An 18239-nucleotide genomic window follows, 5' to 3' on the forward strand; every position below is an offset into this window, starting at 1 on the left:
TTATATATATATATATATATATATATATATATATATATATATATATATACACATAAATACACACGTCACTTGCTCTCTGTCATCCAAAATGAGTGATAGTAACTACAAAGATGGTGATCATACCTTGAAAACAAATGTCTCATTGAAGACAGGGTTCAGTGTTTTTTTGTGAACTTTAGTGTCAAACTTCTTTTTCTTGTCAGGGAGCAGCAGGACTCGAACGTACGGATCGGACGTTCCACCCGAGTCCATGGACATGAGGTCTGCAGCTTGCATGATGCTGATCGTGAGCTGTGGACAGAGGAGCATCACAGCATCAGTAAGAAGACGTGTCAGAGTCACAGGCTCAAACTGACAACAAAAGGATGTAACACTTGGTTTTGTCCACACGTGGAAAAACATGATTCTTTTTTTCAAAAAAACATTTTACTAACCCTGTAAATAAAAATAACCACATTTAAAAAAATCTTGTGAATTTTTTTTTTTACGTGAACACAAAATTACATATTTCTATTTTATTACTATTTAATAGTTGTCAATGCATTTAAAAGTTACCTTGGTGTTCTCAAAGTCATAATCTATAGAGTACTGCAGCTTCCCCAGTTTTTCTTGTTCTTTCTCCTCCTCCTCTTTCTCCTCTTCTGTCATTCCTGTCTCGCCTTCATCATCATCATCATCCTGTTGTTTCTGTGAAGCAAAAAAATAAAACAAACTGAAATGTGGGTTGCATAATTTTTAATTTGCAGACCAAGATTTCCAATAGCATCCATCATGCCACAAACGCAGGAGGAGCTCCAGGAGTTTTTACAGGGGAGTCACACGGCTTGGTTGCTGCTTACCTGCACAGGAGTTGGCGGGTATTCCAGAAAGCTACTTATGTGAACGTTACACTTGAGTTTTTATTTCTATTGATAATAATTAAATAATCTTCAGTGAGAGTAATTGGTTGTCATTAGCGTTTAATGGTATTATAATAAGGTAAATCAACAACATCTGGCCAGAGGCAGGTGAGAAAGTAAAATATGGACTTTTTTACACGTTACAAGCTCGTAAATTAAAGTACATTTAAATATTAAGTTGTGTAACCTGTCATCACCTTCCATCATTCTGTAATAAACTCAAAAAATAAAAAATTCTTAAAAATAAGAAAAACTTATGAAATTAGCAACGGTCTAACTCTTAAATGTATTAAATCTACTTCTTTGAGCAAATTTTCTTCAGTTACAGAAGTCCAGATGAGTTCAAGTCTACCTTATTTTGTTTTCTTTTCTTTCGGTAGGTTTTTTAATGAAAGTGATTAACCATGAAATCAATTTATTCTTCTGGATACCTCATTTTACAGACACATCGACCTACAGTGAGCAGCTTGGTATGTTTTTCAAATTACCATTTTGACTAATGAACATTTTTAGAGGAATGTGTTCTGTTTAGCTTTATAATTTTTTGATTTTTTTATGCAAATGTGGAAAACTTCTGTCTAAAACAGTCTAACTGATGCAAAGCTCTAGTATGTAATTTCTGGACTTGCTAAGTATGAACCTAACGTGACTGATATTACTGTGGTTGCTGTAATGAATGGATACATGAGGGCTGCAACGACAATGGCTTTTTATTGTGCTGGTCATGCTCTCAACTTGGGATGAAGATACTCAGAACTGATCAAACTCATTGTTCCCTTTCAGTCAGTGCATTCGATACAACACATGACGTGAAGCATACATATGTGTTGTACCTCGTTTCCCTGCCTCAGGGAGCATTGGTTATATTCAAAACCTCCAGTTTTCAGCCATTCTGGGAGTGGAATCTCAGAGTTCGTGGATAAACTCGGAGTTTGTTAAACCTCCTTTCTGGAATACACCGCTCCTGATCAAAACAAGGGATTTCAAACTTAAAAGTGAAAAGATATTTTCTGGTTTCAAATAGTTTATTTTTAGTTGTTGTTGTTTCTACTTTTTAAACACTCCTCGTCCTCTTATCGGCTCGGTGGGCATTTCCTTCGACATGCTTGAGCAGCGCAGTGGCAGCCAGGGTCAGTGGAGACATTGCATGCTGGCTCCATTAAAGGGGCTAATGAATAGCACCATTTTCCAATGAAGTAAAACAAAAACTTCTTCTCTTTGGCAAATGGTTGAATGTTAGATTGCACCATATTTAGAATACCACCATTAATAAACTGTCTCACAACAGCCCATACCAATGCATCTTTATCAATAAAAATAAAAAAACGACATCAAAGAAAAAATAGGTTTAATATAATAACTTCTTAAGATAAACTAAGAGTTTAGTTGTCAAAGTAAAACATCATTATTAAGAGTTTCCTGAAACCAGCAATGTTTAGTTTAGTCCCACGGACAAATTAATAATCTGGTTGTGACTGAATTTTTTAAGGATCCTATAAATGTTAACACACCCACTTATAACGTGAAAATAAATATCCTAAATATTGTTTACCCTTGTAAAACCTTAACATATGTTTTTGTCTGAATATTATTTGAGATTTATTCTGGTTTACTTTATTAGCATCAAGAATATTATTTTGCTTGAGTGGAAGGATTTTACTGACATTAAAAAAAGCTAAATATTAGAGATTGATGAATATTTTTATTAGATGTTACATTGGCCTGCCATACAGTCCTAACTCCAATGTCTATTTTTATACATATAGAGCTGAAATTTGGTGTGGTTCTAGCTGAGAACTTTCCACATCACATGCTGCATCCAAATCAAAAATCCAAGATGCATAAAATAAATGACTCTAATTCACTATTTTTTTTTTTTTTTTTTTGCCACATTGAGCACAAATTTTGGTATGGTGGTAGCTGAGAGCAAACACCAATATTGTCAAATTAAAAATTTTAAATGGCTGCCACGTGGTAGTCCCCGTCAAAATTTCTCAAGGAGCTTAGTTCTTTTATTCTCATCCACTCAGTGCTGTTGGTTCAGAGATGCATCAACTTTGACCCACAGCATCCTTCCTCTAATGTTTTAATGGCAACATGAGAGACGTGAAACATATATTTACATTATGTAGTTTCCAACCCTGGTCCCTGAGGAACACCATACTGCATGTTTCTGTAGGAGTTGTGGTCTTGTCCCTGATGTTATGTCTGTTTCCCCCTGATCCTCTGTTTCTCTTTCTAGGGTTTGGGTTTCTCTAGTATCTAGCCACATCTTGTGTAGTGTTCATGTCTTGCATTCTTTCTCCTTCTCTGGCATCTGTGATTACCCACATGTGTTATCACTTGGTTTAATTGGTGTTTTCTGTATATAAGTCTGAGTCTCTCTGTTAGTCCTTGTCCTGGCATTGTTTATCTGTTCGCTGGTGATGACTCGTCTGTATTGTGAGTATCCCCTGTTCATTTTATGTTTTGCTTTGCTGCTATGCCAGCTCTCTTGTTCTGTTAATAAATTATTTATTTTACATATTTCTGAGTCCTCGCCTGCTTGCCTGCACCACTGGGTTCATCAGCACCAGCCTATTGTGACAATTTCAGTTGTTTCCTGCTCCAACATGCCTGATTCAGTGATTTAATTACTTTCTAAAGTTCTGCAGAAGCCGGTTAATCACCCATTCATTCAAATCAGGTGCGTCAAAGCAGGGAAACAAGTAAAACATGCAGGACGGTGATCCTCAAGGACCACAGTTGGGAACGTTGGTTACGTACTGTAACCCCAGATTCTATGAATATAGGCGTAGCCCTTTAAGGCTGTCGCTGATGGGTTTATCCCGTTATGCAGAGCATAAGCACTGAAAAAAAATTAGTCCACGCCCACCTGCTGTGTGGGCCCCACCCGGTCCGTATAAATTACGTTAAGAGCGGGAAATCGGCTCCCAAAATAGCTTTTTTCTTCAGCCATTTAGGAGCCAGTGAGGCCCGACGCTTAAAGGGCTACGCCTATATTCATAGAATCTGGGGTTACAGTACGTAACCAACGTTCTATTTCATATAGGCTTCGCCTTTTAAGGCTGTCGCTGATGGGTTAAGGGCGAAACGGATGTGGTCCTCGCCTCACTGGGTCCATTCGAACACAGTAAGAAGCGGAAGCTTGCCCAAAAAACGTCTTGTCACCCAGCTCCCCGTGTGCATAAACTACGCATCGCGTAATTATGTGCCATGCACAGACGCATGTTGTGTAACTATGCGTTCTGACAAGCATGAATACCCCGGAAAAACTTTCAACGGGAAGAGGAAGTTGAAAAGAGGGGGGGAGGGGGGCATGAACCAACTGGTTCATGGCTGAACAGTATAAACAGATTAATGTCCATGAATTGATAAATAATCAAATGAACTGATTGGTAACAATAATCATGAACTGATTAGTGACAATAGAACCAGAAACACAGACACGACTGTGACTGATAACAACATCTCACACTGTAATGCATGCAGACAGAAGTGAGCTTAAACAGAGTTCCATGAAACAACAATATTCATTCTGTTAGAGCACTAAGGACAGAATGTGTCATGGAACGAGCCGTTACATCACGTAGGTAAAAGCGAATAAATGAGCAGGGTGTTGACCATGCAGCCGCAGTGCAAATGTCCTGCATTGACATACCATTATGCAGAGCAGTCGAAGATGCGATACCCCTGGTCGAATGTGCTTAGAGGTTGACAGGAGGCCCTAAATCTGATGCTCTGTAGGCTTCAGAAAAGGCCTCACACAGCCAGTGTGACAAGCGCTGGATGGATAACGGCGACCTGCAGAAGCATCTCTATAATGCACAAACAACTGTTGAATTTGAACGCATTGCAGCTGTGCGCGTTACGTAACACGTCAACGCCTGCACCGGGCAGAGAAGATGAACAGATGCTTCCCCTTCTGATCTGTGGGGGGGAAAAAACCCCTCCAACGATATCACTCTTGATTTAAAAGAGCTCGTGATGTTTTAGGCATAAAAGCTGGGTTGGTCTTAAATCAGCTGAGCTGCCCGTCAGCCTAATTCTAAGGCATGACGAAGCAACAGAGAGGGCAGATAATTACTTACCCTCTTAACGGGTGTTAAAACCAGCAACAGGGCTGTTAAAAGAGACAAGAATTTAAATGAAACCTGATCCAGAGGCTCAATTGAAGCTTTGATCAGGGCTCGCAGGACCAGCGTTAAACCCACTGTGGAACAAGTGGGCGTGAAACAGGCCTACATCTCTGTACACCTTTTAGAAACCGCTTCATCAGCGGGTGATAAAAGCTGTTCTGTCTCCAAACCCTTGTGGCAGGAAGAGATGGCTGCAATCGTACGTTAAAGCGTACTGAAAGCCAACTCCCTATCCATCAGCTGTTGTAGAAAAACAACACGCCGCCTAAAAGGCATGAAGTGGTCTCTAAACCTTCTCTGTACACCAGCGCTGAAAAGCCGTCCCCTTGATGTGTACAGAACTGTGGTAGATGCAGCACGTGAATCTTGAATTGTGCACACTATCTCCTGAGGGAGACCCATCCTCTAAGTGGAACCGCTCAGCGGTCAGACCCACCGGTGTTGACCTATTTCTGGGTAACTCTTGGTCGCTCCTCCTGCCTGAAGGAGAGCATCCTTCCTCCATGACAGTTCCACGGCGACCCAACAACAGACGTTGCAGGCCTGGGAACCATAGTGCGTTCACACGCCGGGAGCCACCAGGAGAGCTGTCAATCCCTCCTCCTGAACTCGGTTCATGGACCGTAAAAAACAGAGGAGGTGGGGGAAAAGAAACGCGTAAAAAGCGTTTTGGGCCACCGACTGTGAGCAAATGCGTCCCCCCCCAGCGATGGATCGTCTCGCGGGCTCAGGGAAAACCGTAGTTGACATTGAGCGTTCTTCTCGCATCGCAAACAGGTCCACAGCTGCTTTGCCAACTTCTGCTGCGTCTGAAAACATCAGATCCGGATGGAGGATCCGGTCCACGTAACGTGGACCGCCCTTGGACGTCACATCAGCCCCTCTGTTCAGAACACCGGATATGTAAACCGCTCTAATAAAAGCAGGTTTTGATGAACCCAACTCAGTAGCTTTCGCACAATGTGTAACATCTGGGCTGAACGCACACCCTGATGGTTATGTACGCAGCAGTCATCATGATGTCTGTGTGAATCAACACGTGTTGATTCTGTAGCACAGGAGCAAGGTGTTGAATCACATTCAGTACTGTGCGACACTCCAAAACATTGATGTGGGCTGATGTGTAGTGGGGCCACAGCGCCCCTACTGCTTGAGATAGGCATGTCCCCCCCCCAGCCTGACAGCAACGTGTCCGTGAAGACTGACCCATGACGTGGGTCTGCTGAGGGGGACTCCCTCTGATAGAAAAACAAGGTGTTTCCCCAGAGTCGGAGGTCTGCTTCCACAGAGGAAAAGACAATGATCATCCGTCGTGTGTTTTACTGGATCCACATGCAGACGTGCAAAAACACCTCTAGAGGCGTCTCATGTGATAAACGAGTTTTCATGGTGGTTGAATTTAATTCCACTCCAGAAAACAAATGTCTGGGCCGGGAAAATCGAGCTTCCTTCCACTTTATGGCGAAGCCCAGATTAACAGGTGTGATGTCAACACCTGATCCTGCATCAGCGCCTCCTGTCTGAAGTGACAGGATCTGCAGATCATCCAGGTAAAACAAAAAACTCTCGTCTCTGTGTTTTAGGATGATTGGTATGCGTTCTCTGGATGTTAAACAACAGATCCAAGAACGGTCTCACCCCTCCGATCCGTGAGTAAAACCCTCGTGTTTTCTCTCCCTTGGGGAACTCTGTAGATTACTTTTATCAGAAAACACTTGGATTTCTGCATTTAGGGAAGAGAATCAGTCTGATGATGACGGGACCGTTTATATAACTCCTCTGAATGGAGGGGTTCGGGTTGCAAACTGTAACTTGTACCATTTGCATAAACCCTGTCCATCCATCTGAAAAACGGCGAGCATGTTTTAGCCACTCTACGTAACGTTCGTGGATGAACGTGCGTTAATGATGCGTCATGTTTTGTACGGCTGTCAGCAGTCCGCCCCTCAACCGCCGTCATGCGTCGCGGGAATGTTTTCTGTGTGACCCCGGGCGAGACTTGAGCTGAAGGCGAAGCGTGTGACAGCTGATGACGCAGTGAGCTGCGCGTTTGACGTCGCTGTGCGAACGTTGAAAGGCGGAGGGCGTGACTTCATTTACACCGTGCTGTTGGAGTGAAGGCTGCTTAGCCCCGCGGGAGCACACGTTGTTCTCTGGAGGGACGCGCGCCGCTCTCGCTGGAGGGGCGCGCGCTGGAGGGAGGTGGGACTCATTACCGGGTTCTTCGGCTGCTTCACGTTTAAGCTGCGGTGAGCTGCCGAAAGCTGAGAGAGAAGGACCCCCACCCGGACCAGCCTGCGGACCACATTTATACCGATGTGAGCTGGTTAGCGCCGGCAGCTGTGTGCGCCAGCATCAACGCAGCACCGTTGGATGGAGGCTGTCATCTTAGTGTTCGACTCGTCATGTCAAGAGCGGCGGTGAATTAAAACCCTATTTAAGGACACCGGCTCATGTGGAGGCTGTTCCATCCCACGAGTGCGAGTTGACACCGCTTGAGTGAGGATCATGCAGTTCTAGTTGGTAATGAGTTATTTTCGCTTACCGTTGTGCCGTGATCGACCCGTCATGTCTAGAGCGACGGTGAGTTTAAAAAAACCTTTATTTAAGGACACCGGCTCATGTGGAGGCTGTTCTGTGATCGACTCGTCATGTCTAGAGCGACGGTGAGTTTAAAAACCTTTAATTAAGGACGCCGGCTCATGTGTGGAGGCTGTCCTGTGATCGACTAGTCATGTCTAGAGCGACGGTGAGTTAAAAAACCTTTAATTAAGGACACCGGCTCATGTGTGGAGGCTGTTCTGTGATCGACTCGTCATGTCTTAGAGCGACGGTGAGTTACAAACCTTTATTTAAGGACACCGGCTCGTGTGTGGGGCTGTTTCATCCCACGAGTGCGCTCTTATGTGTGCGGCCACTGTGAGCTCATCCGGGCTTACAGACTGGCTAAAAAACAGACACTTGGATCATTAATGATGATTTATTTCAACTTTCGTGTCACTTTTACACACACCCTCCGGAGACCGTCATTTGAGAGCTTTCTCTCTCATGAGCTCTGCGATTGTTTGCCCAGAGCGCTGTCTTGCAGGCGAACTCTGGGGAAACGCTGAGCTGCAGGCTGCCGGAGTGAAGAGGGCTGGATTCTGACGGGCGGGGCTGGTGGTGGAACTCAGCGAGAGCCGCGGCCGTGGAAAAGTCGAAAACTTGCTCGCGACGGTCCCTCCAGCGGGGACGGGGTGGGCCGCGCGGCTTGATGAGGTGGCGAACAGCTTTTGGCACCTCCTCCGACTGTTTCACTTCGCCAGCATGGTTTGAAGCTGCTCTGAACAGCGCGTCCGCGATGGGCTTCATCAGGTCTTGTGCAGATTCTCCGGCAGCGAGGGGAGTAACGAAGCCAGGTGGATCGTTGGGTCATCGTCCTCCGCGCTGCAGTCCCCGACAAGGCAAACCGTGGGAGAGGCACACATGTTGAGCTGGCGTCAGCTGCTTTACAGAGGGAGATCTTCGTCTCCAAGGCAGGTCTGCGGCCTTCAATCCCTTGGACATGCTATATGCTAGCAGCGCACGTTGTTGCTAGCTGCGGCTGCCTGAAAAACACGTCGGTGGGCTCGATTGGAGAGCGTGGTTGCCGTCTGTGTTCCTCCGGAGGGACGGGACGCTGCTCCGACCTGGGCAGCTTCGCTCCGGAAGCTTCCGCGAGGCTTGGCTCCAGGGGGGGTTACCGAGGAATAGCCCCGCTCGGTGAATCCCTCAACTCTGGTGATGGGAGCGGACTGGGGACCGACTCCTCTAATCTACCAGGAAAGAACCGTCTGCGGCCTCGCCCGTGGAACGTCCTGTTGGAACGCGAGGCCGTATGGATCAAGACGGTGAGCCAGAGTGGAGCCCAGTGAAAAACAACCTTTCCGCCGATCATCCGAACTGGCGGGAAAAGGCGAGGGACGTAGAAAAAAGGGGTCCCTTCATGTCAGCCTCCTCCTGGGTTCCGCCGGGCAACCCCTGAGGGCGCCGTCGGCCGGGAGCGGTGTGATCGCCGATGCGAAACGAGGTGGGATGGGGTGAGCATTCACTCAGCCCCCCTCCACCTACACTACGCTCCCCAGGAGGGAAAGAGCAGCGGGGCTGCAGCTGAGCACGCCTTGCCCCGGAGGAACCATCCGGTTCGCCCCGAGGGTCGGCGATAAGAGGAAAAACACAAGATGGCGTTGTCCAGCGTGTAGTGACCTGTCACTGGGAAATGTTCCCCGACGCTTACCTTGGAATAAGACTGCTGTCATCTTCTCCTCGGGGAGGAGAACTCACCGGACGACCGGAGGTCGACTGCCGGGCCAAGCATCTTTCGCAAAGGTTGGTCATTTACACAATTTATCTTCTTTGTTCTTCTGACAGTGCTATATTAGCTCGCTGAAGAAAAAATGGGAGCCGATTTCCCGCTCTTAACGTAATTTATACGGACCGGGTGGGGCCCACACAGCAGGTGGGCGTGGACTAATTTTTTTTCAGTGCTTATGCTCTGCATAACGGGATAAACCCATCAGCGACAGCCTTAAAGGGCGAAGCCTATATGAAATAGAACTACTGTATTTATAATACAACATTAGTTAAATCAAGTGTGGGCATCAAGAGAAATTAAGTTAAATTAGATGGACCAAATATATAATAAAAAGCAGAGCATGGATGCATAGCAGTTGGAATATAAAAAATATTGTAGTCTATAAAATTATCTTTAGACTCAAGTATCTCCACAATCAACAACTTTTTGTGTACCACAATCTAAAAGCAAATTTTTCTTTAACATTTCGCTTGTCATGCAGTTTAGTCATCACCAGTTTCATGTCTCCCAAACAATCAAGCATGCCCTTCATCATGCACATGTTATTAGTGTTAACAGTGTCTTGCATACTATTATCCAATACTTTCCATATTGGTGTGAGTGACAGTGACATTGTCCAAGGAACAATGTGTTCAATGGTTAAACTCTCCTCTCTTGGGTTTATGGAGGACATTATAGCTTTCCCAAAGAAACATTCTCAAACTATCATGACAAAATTAATAAAAAAAGAAAGAAAGAAAGCAAAGGAAGCTATGACTTTCATTCCATGAAATCCCCCTCTGCCCTGCCAGCGGGCAGAGGGTATCAACATGAGCTATCCACCTACCGTAGAACAGGGCGTCCACCACAGTCAAGAAACACAAGACAAACACAAAGTGGGAAAAATAGGAGGAGAGCAGAGAGAGGAAGAGATTCAACACACAAGACACCAAACACATGACAAAAAAAGAGGCGATCAACACCACCTCATCTACACTTATGAGGAGAAATGACACACCCAGATGAGGGCAGAGAATCATCAAACAGCCCAGGGTGAAAGCTTTTACTTTGCTTTCAGTTGCAGGATTCTCACTTTCATTCATTTACTCAAGGTGCTCTTTGCCATTTTGCAACAATGTGTGTCATTTTTCAAAACAGGCCACAATGGAATATGTCACACATTTGAACAAACACAATAACATCACATAAAAGGAGGTTAAAAAAAATAAAAAGAAGCTCTCCTTGTGTCCTCTACAGCCAGGGCTACAAGTGCTGCTGGTGAAAGATCAGATTTAGTTAGCCACAGTTACTGAATATGAGCAAGAGGTGTTTAGAAATTACAATGAAAACTGAATTATGAGGTGTTATTAAAAAAGAAGAGGTCATATTTCCACTAAAACATGCTGTCAGTCAGACTTTTATGAAACAGGCCATACCTCGCCTCCCTGCATGTCCTTCATGTTGAAGCCATCCTTGCCCTTCTTTCCTTTCTTGTTCTTCTTTTTCTTGCAGCAGCATTTTTTGATGATGCAGAAGCAGCACGTGAGGACGAGCAACGCGGCCACCACAGCAATAGCAATCAAAGCCCATGGAGGAACTGTCAGGTGTTCAAACAAAAATTAGTTCATTAACATTAAAACGGCTTGAAACTTTTGTTTTGGTGTAACTTTTATCAAATAGTTCTTTGTTTTACTGTGGAGTTACTCACGGGGGATTTTATCAATTTCATTCAAGAATTTGCTTTTGATCTCCTCAAACATGTCGTTCTTGCTGATCTCTGTGTTGTTGGAGCCTGAGATGTCTGGGGCAGAGGTGGACATAGAAGGTGGGGAGGGCGCCATGGTCACGGTGGTGACGCTAGTGGGCTCGGCGGCTGCAACAGCCTGAGGCTTTTTGAACAAGTTGAACTTCATTGTCCAAGACTAGGAGCTTGGTCCCTGAAACACAAACACGCAACAAAAAAAAGTGGTTGGAAAAAGACCAAAAAGTGACTTTTGTCAAAATCAAAGCATTTTTTTAAAATTCTACTTTTATTCTATTTTTTTCTTCTGAATAGCAAGTGAAATGTCAGTTTAACAAGGAAGGAAAATGTGCCTCCTGATGTTATTAGAGTCAACTACAAAGATCTTTTGACCATTGTCAGCCTGTGTTTGTCACCACGCCATGCCTTAACTAATTAGCTGTTCATAATCTGAATTAGTTAAATTGTCCTCTGACTAGTCTACACTTTTATGATGAACACTGTGTTTTAAAGTGCAGTAGTGAATATTGATCTTCAGTGGTCACTTAGGCTGCATGCTTGGAAATCTGGTAAGTGGATTTTTGTCTGTGATGGGCTGGCGACCTGTCCACCTCTTGTACATTGACCGCTGGAAATAGATAGCAGCTACCGAACCTGAATAGGATCAAAGCAGTTGGATGGATGGATGGATGGATGAACAGAGAGACATGCTGATGGGTCTTTTCTTGAGCTGTCACTGTTTTTAACTATATTCCTTTATGCTGTTGCTCTTTTGATAATTACCAGATCAAGATGCTTTCCTGTTTTATAAATAACTAAAAGTCAAAGATTTCCTGCAGCAGACAGCTCAATAGTCCAGGTAGATGAATCTAACAAGGTTAAGTCAGGTCATATGGACGGATTCTTCTTTGTTAAAACATTTTGTCTCTATCCAAATGATTTCTTCAGCTTGAGGAGCTGAAACAAACTCAGTCTTTTAAATAGCGCCTTCTCATAGTGAATCAACCAGTTTGCTGGTGACATCCAAAACTAGTTGTCCACATGCAAAAGGTGGATCATCAGCCTGACCACCAATTGTTAGGGCCCTGATGACTGTTTGCTATTCACAGGGGGCTGAGTGATACTAGCAATAACAGCATTGTAAGAGAGGGACAGTTGAACAAGGTGGCCTCCGCCCCTGTTTAATGATGGACGGTTTATTTTCACCATCACCATTGGCTTCATCAGATCGTGATCTACAGCTTTCGCTGGAGCAGTTTGCAGCCGAGTGCGACACGGCCGGGATGAAGATCAGTTCCTCCAAATCCGAGGCCATGGTCTTGAGCCGGAAAAGGGTAGAGTGACCTCTCCGGGTCAGGGAGGAGGTCCTGCCCCAAGTGGAGGAGTTAAAGTATCTTGGGGTCTTGTTCACAAATGAGGGAAAAATGGAGCGTGAGATCGATAGGTGGATAGGTGCAACGTCTGCAGTGAAGCGGGCGCTGTACAGGTCTGTCGTGGTGAAGAGACAGCTGAGTCAAAAGGCAAAGTTCTCAATTTACCGATCGATCTATGTTCCCACCCTCATCTATGGTCATGAGCTTTGGGTTGTGACCGAAAGAATGAGATCTCGGATACAAGCGGCCAAAATTAGTTTTCTCCACAGGGTGTCTGGGCTCTCCCTTACAGATCGGGTGAGAAGCTCGACCATCCGGGAGGGACTCAGAGTATAGCCGCTGCTTCTCCACATCGAGATGAGCCAGTTGAGGTGGCTTGGGCATCTGGTTAGGATGCCTCCTGGAGGCCTCCATGGTGAGGTGTTCTGGACACGTCCCACCGGGAGGAGACCCAGAGGAAGACCCAGGACATGCTGGAGGGACTATGTTTCTCGGCTGGCCAGGGAATGCCTTGGGATTCCCCCGGAGGAGCTGGCCCATGTGACTGGGGAGAGGGAAGTCTGGGCCTCCCTACTTAAGCTGCTACCCCCGCGACCTGACCCCGGATAAGCAGAAAAAAATGGATGGATGGATGCATGGTTTCTTTTCACAAATATGGCTTCCTTCACTTCTCTCTCAAACCAATGTTCCTCTCAAGGATGTGAACATTTTCATCCCTGAAAGCGTGACTGCTGGCCTGCAGATGTAGACCACAAAGTCCTGGTCTGATGATGTTGATCTTCTGTGCTGGTCCATCCTTTTGGCTAGTGGCTGTTTAGTTTCCCCCATGTAAGACTGATCACAGCCTTCCTGACACTGAACAGCATACACAATATTACTCTGTTTGTGCCAAAGGACTGGATCTTTGGGATGAATCAGTTTTTGCTGTAATGTATTTTGGGGTTTAAAAGCCACTGGGATGTCATGTCAAATGTCAGTTTCTCTGAAACTCCCTCAACATATGGAATGACCACTGGTCTGGGTCTGGGTTCCTCCTTTTCACCTGATGGCTGACTGGAGTCCTGTTTGGGTTTCTTCTCTGCTTTCAGGAAGGCCCAGTTAGGATATCCACATTGCCCTAGAGCCTGTCTTGTGTGGGATTTCTCCTTCTGCCTGGCTCCTGAGTTAGTGGGGATGCTGTCTGCTCTGTGATACAGAGTCCTGATGACTCCTAACTTGTGCTCCAAAGGGTGATGGGAGTCAAACTGCAAATACTGGTCTGTGTGGGTGAGTTTGTGGTACACCTCAGTTTGAAAATGTCCTTCATCAGAAACTGAGACCTCACAGTCCAAGAAAGCCAACCTGCCATTTTCTGCATCTTCTCATGTGAACTTGATGTATTTATCCACAGAGTTGATGTGGTCAGTGAAATGTTAGACTTCCTGATATTTAATTTTAACCCAAGTGTCATCAACATACCTGAACCAATGACTTGGTGGTGTCCCTGAAAAGGACGTCAAGGCTCTCTTTTCTACCTCCTCCATGTACAGGTTGGCAACAGTAGGAGAAACTGGAGACCCCACAGCACACCCATGTCTATGTCTATAATGAAGTAGGTTGACTGAAGGCACAGTTTCAATAGTTGACACATTTGCTCTGTGGAAAGCGTGGTCCTGCTGCTCAGAGTGGTCTCTGATTTGAGATGTCATCATGGAGACTGATGAAACAATGATCTCTTTTGAGGTCACTATTTGCATGCATTCCTGTTGATGCGGCAGTGGAGGTGGTCTTTTTAAAGTTAAAATAAGAAGAGCAATCAGACCAGGACTCTGCGGTCAACACTCATCTCCAGGCCAGTGGTCACTCTTTCAGGGATGAAGATGTTCACATCCTGGATAGAGAGGAATGATGGTTTGAGAGAGGAGTAAAGGAGGCCATCTTTGTGAAAAGAAACCATCCATCATTAAACAGGGGTGGAGGCCTCCATATTCAACTGTCCCCCTCTTATAAAACTGTTATTGCTAGTATCACTCAGCCCTCTGTGAATAACAAGCGGTCATCAAGGGACTTAAGGCCCCCACATACTCAGGCATACTTCACTCCATGGAGGTCAGCATGTACTCGAGGTGGACTCAACACGGACTCGAAGCAGATGTCCACCAGTCATGTCCACACAAATATCAATTTTTTTGACCACGTACACATACTCTGTGTTGCACAATAAACTGCCTGGTGACGGACTGTTTTGTATGCGATACCAACTGCTCTCAGAGCAGTCGCAAGGATGCGCAGCATGACTGCCGCTCTCTGTGCAGCCCTGACAGGTGTGCAGTGGCTGCCCTGGTGGTGAAGAAACGTGGCTAAGCACCCAACTAGCTCATCGAACGTTCTAGAATCCACTCGAAAATATTCAAAATGTTTCTCAATGTCCATCATCTTCATATCCTTCACCAGTGTATTAAATTTCCCTTCTTCATCCATGGTCTGGTTTCAAGGCCATTTCTTTTCTTTTTTTTGCCAAGAGGCAAACGATCTCTTACTCCTCATCCATTAACACAATGACTAAAATTGTGAGGAATGAAGGAATTTGTCATGAGAGAATTAAAATCTGTACGCTAAGGCCTGACATGGCTAATCGGGAGGGTACAGAGATTTTCCGGAGATCCGGTCTGATTTGTGGCTTGCAGGGCCAGTGCTCCATGTTTTTATTTTTTAGAACTTTTTATTAACAACATAAAAACACAGAGCACTGCTGTGCTGCTCCTGAGCCACTCTGACTCTACTCAGGGTCACCGGCTCTCATTTTTTATTTATTTTTTCACGAGTCGCATCCGCAATGCGACCTGTCAATCAATCCAGTAGGCGTGTCAGCAAATGACCAGTCGTTTACCTCAATTTGTCCTGAAGGTAAACGCCCCTTACCTGCAGGGCTGGGCTGCAGCCCATCAGGGTGTACGCTCGAGTTTGAAGTCTCACCCATATGCGGACAGTGCGTGCGGAGTCCGAGCAGCTCATGGAGTACACACAGTATGCCCGAGTGGGGGCCTTAACAATTGGTCAGGCTGATGGTCCTCCTTTTGCATGTGAACACCTAGTTCTGGATGTTACCAGCAGACTGGTTGATCCACTATGAGAAGGTGCTGCTTATGTCAGTTTGTTGCAGCTCCTCACACTTAAGAAGTCTTTTGGATAAAAGACAAAAAAAATAATTAATTCCTCCAGAGGACCTAACCCAACCTTGTTAAAAGTTAAAGATGATTTTCTTGATAACAGATGAGACCTCAAGCTGCTCTAAAAGTGTAGACCATTAAAGGTGAGATGCTCCAGGCGTGATCAAAGTCAATTTGTGCAATTTTATTAAAATATGTTAGTTATCTAACTGAGCTTAAGTTATCATTTTTAAATACATAAATAAATCTAAAGGCAAAGTTTGTTATGAAAATTAAAAATCAACCTAATCAGACAGGAATTATCCCTCTCACACTGAACACAATGAACCGTATCTTACAAAGTTATCCAAGAATTAAAGAATTATTCACTGTGAAGCATGTTAATGAAATGTTAAATGGATAAAAGGGAAAAAAATAATATGTGAAGTGATCTATTGGCGTTGTGAGCCTGCAATTCACATTCTAACAAAGACTGCATTGTTTTATTTTTTATCAGCACAGTTAGGTCAATTCACGTAAAAATATGTACTCAGATAATTTAGGGTGTGAAAATGCACACTGGAGTGATCAAAGGAATAATGGGTTTTAGCTTTTTCATCTTATCCGGGACAATCTTTAAATATTTTATGAACTTCACAGTTATTTACTGTCTGGCACAGACGGTGGCCTGAAGATGAATAAACTGGAACCAAGTGGCTTTCCGAATTGGTCAGAGACAAATGAAACAAAGTGGACTTCCCGCTACTTTGTAATAACTGACAACACTCAATTCTCCAACTTTTGTGGTGAACTGAACAAACCGTTTCCTTCTAGTCCTAACTAATTCAAATAGAGGTAAAAAAAAAACAAAAAAACACCTATTCATTTGAAATATAATAACATCTGCGTGTTGAGTTTCACAGAGGATATCACCAAAACTTCGGAGTGGAAATAAATAAATGTACTTATAGTCCAATCACAGAGGCTGTAAGTTGTGTGGGGATATCTGTAACACAAAATTAAAGTGTACAATCTAAACAATCATGATGCAACTTTGTTTTCATTGATTCACAGGCCACAGATCAATAGATGTAGCTTTTCTAACATGTGCTGTCCCCTGCAGAGTTTCTCACACTGTAGCGCAGGATTTAACATCTAATGCATGCAGTTCGGCACAGAAGATGCCTCTCTACTTTGGGTCAATGTTGCTTAGCAATCCTGTCAGTTTCCATCAGCAATCCAGATGTGCCCACAACCTGTCTGTATCTGAGGTGACCTGCCTGTAAAATAAGCAAGACGGTGAGCAGAGAGACAACACAATCACAGACTGAGCTGTTCTACATACAGGGTATGAATAAAGTTTGGATACTGTTATGCTTTCTTCTAAACGTATTAAACATCTTTCCCATTAATCTACCACAACTATATCACCTTTGACACATCACGTCAGCTGTAAAAAAATACAAGTGAAAACATCATTTCAATCATTTAAAGAAATAACAATTCAGTTCAGTCAGTCAACTAAATTTCCAGCTTTTTGATTATAAAAGCAGGAGCTACCGTGAAATCAAACAATGTCCTCCTCTCTTGTTTGAGCTTAAATTTTACCTGCGTGCCAGATAACACTGAGTCCATATCTGCTTTTGATTCGTGCAGCTCATCACTGGCCAGCGTCACTCAGCCACAGAAAGAGATATAAAAAAAAGACTCTGAAATATCCTCATTAACCAGTACGCTCAGGATGACTGAGACTTGAACTGTTTCTTATGGCTCAGATACTTTAAAAATGCAGAGAAGATGCTGTGAGATAACCATGCTCTCATGCATTTTGGTGACAGTGATGTCAGAGGACGCTTTTGCTTGTAAATCTGCAAAGATGCTGAAGCGAACACTCACCGGTCAGATGAGGTATTCCCCCCCTGTGAGGTGGCCCATTCAATGAGTGTTAGGATATAGTTCCTTGGAGCTGTGGTTACATAGTCTGAGCTCTCCCATTAGCAGAGACTGCAGTCTCCTCTCACTTCTCTCCACTGCAGCACTCCCCCCCCACCCCCCCCCCCCCCTCTCTTTCCAGTGCTTCACCATCTCCCCATCTTCCTCCCGCCCGTCACACACCTCCTTATACTTCCACTTCGTTTCTTCCCCACAATGTGCTCTCTTTACCTCTTTCTATGCATCCATCTCTGTTTCCCCCAGCCTCATTTGTGATGCTGCTCACACAGCCGATTGCAGCATGCCACTTCTGTCTCGTATCGGAGAGCAGTTGTGAAAGATCAATAGGCACAAGCTCCCAGCTGGATGCAACCACAGCTTGCAGAAAAGGTACGAGCAAGGAAGACTAGCCAGTTTCTTAAGGGCCTGATTACTTTTTTCATTACTTCGGAAAATGGCACTAAACTTAACTAATAACTGATATCTAAAATGAGATATAACCCTGAGTGGAGAATCCAGTGTCAAACCAATCATTATGAACAGCTGTCAAAAAGTAAAGAAATTTAAACGAATCAACTTGTTTAAGTGTAAATGAGCTGATCGCAAAACATCTCCAGTTACAACAAACACAAAATTCATCCCACTGTGTCCTGCTAAAACATCACCATAAAACAGATTGTGTGATCAATATGTAACAAAGATGCTCCAGGCTCAA

General features: G+C 44.4%; 2 protein-coding genes across 3 annotated transcripts in view; one reads left to right on the plus strand and one right to left on the minus strand.

Moving 5' to 3' along the window:
* Positions 1–17606, minus strand: part of LOC119411884 (synaptotagmin-2) — a 20867-nt gene extending 3261 nt beyond the window's left edge. The window contains exons 1-5 of the mRNA XM_037678835.1: positions 17489–17606; positions 11059–11287; positions 10787–10947; positions 556–687; positions 124–291 (exon numbers count right to left, since the gene is read on the minus strand). Of these exons, the coding sequence (XP_037534763.1) occupies positions 124–291; positions 556–687; positions 10787–10947; positions 11059–11263 (666 nt within the window). The 5' untranslated portion in view covers positions 11264–11287; positions 17489–17606. The remainder of the gene's footprint in view (positions 1–123; positions 292–555; positions 688–10786; positions 10948–11058; positions 11288–17488) is intronic.
* LOC119411874 (nuclear receptor coactivator 5) overlaps positions 1–18239 on the plus strand; it is a 615997-nt gene that overhangs the window by 66853 nt on the left and 530905 nt on the right. The window lies entirely within an intron of this gene.

The sequence above is a fragment of the Nematolebias whitei genome, chromosome 7 (genome assembly GCF_014905685.2).
Source record: "Nematolebias whitei isolate Nwh7 chromosome 7, NemWhi1, whole genome shotgun sequence".
Classification (NCBI taxonomy): Eukaryota; Metazoa; Chordata; class Actinopteri; order Cyprinodontiformes; family Rivulidae; genus Nematolebias; species Nematolebias whitei.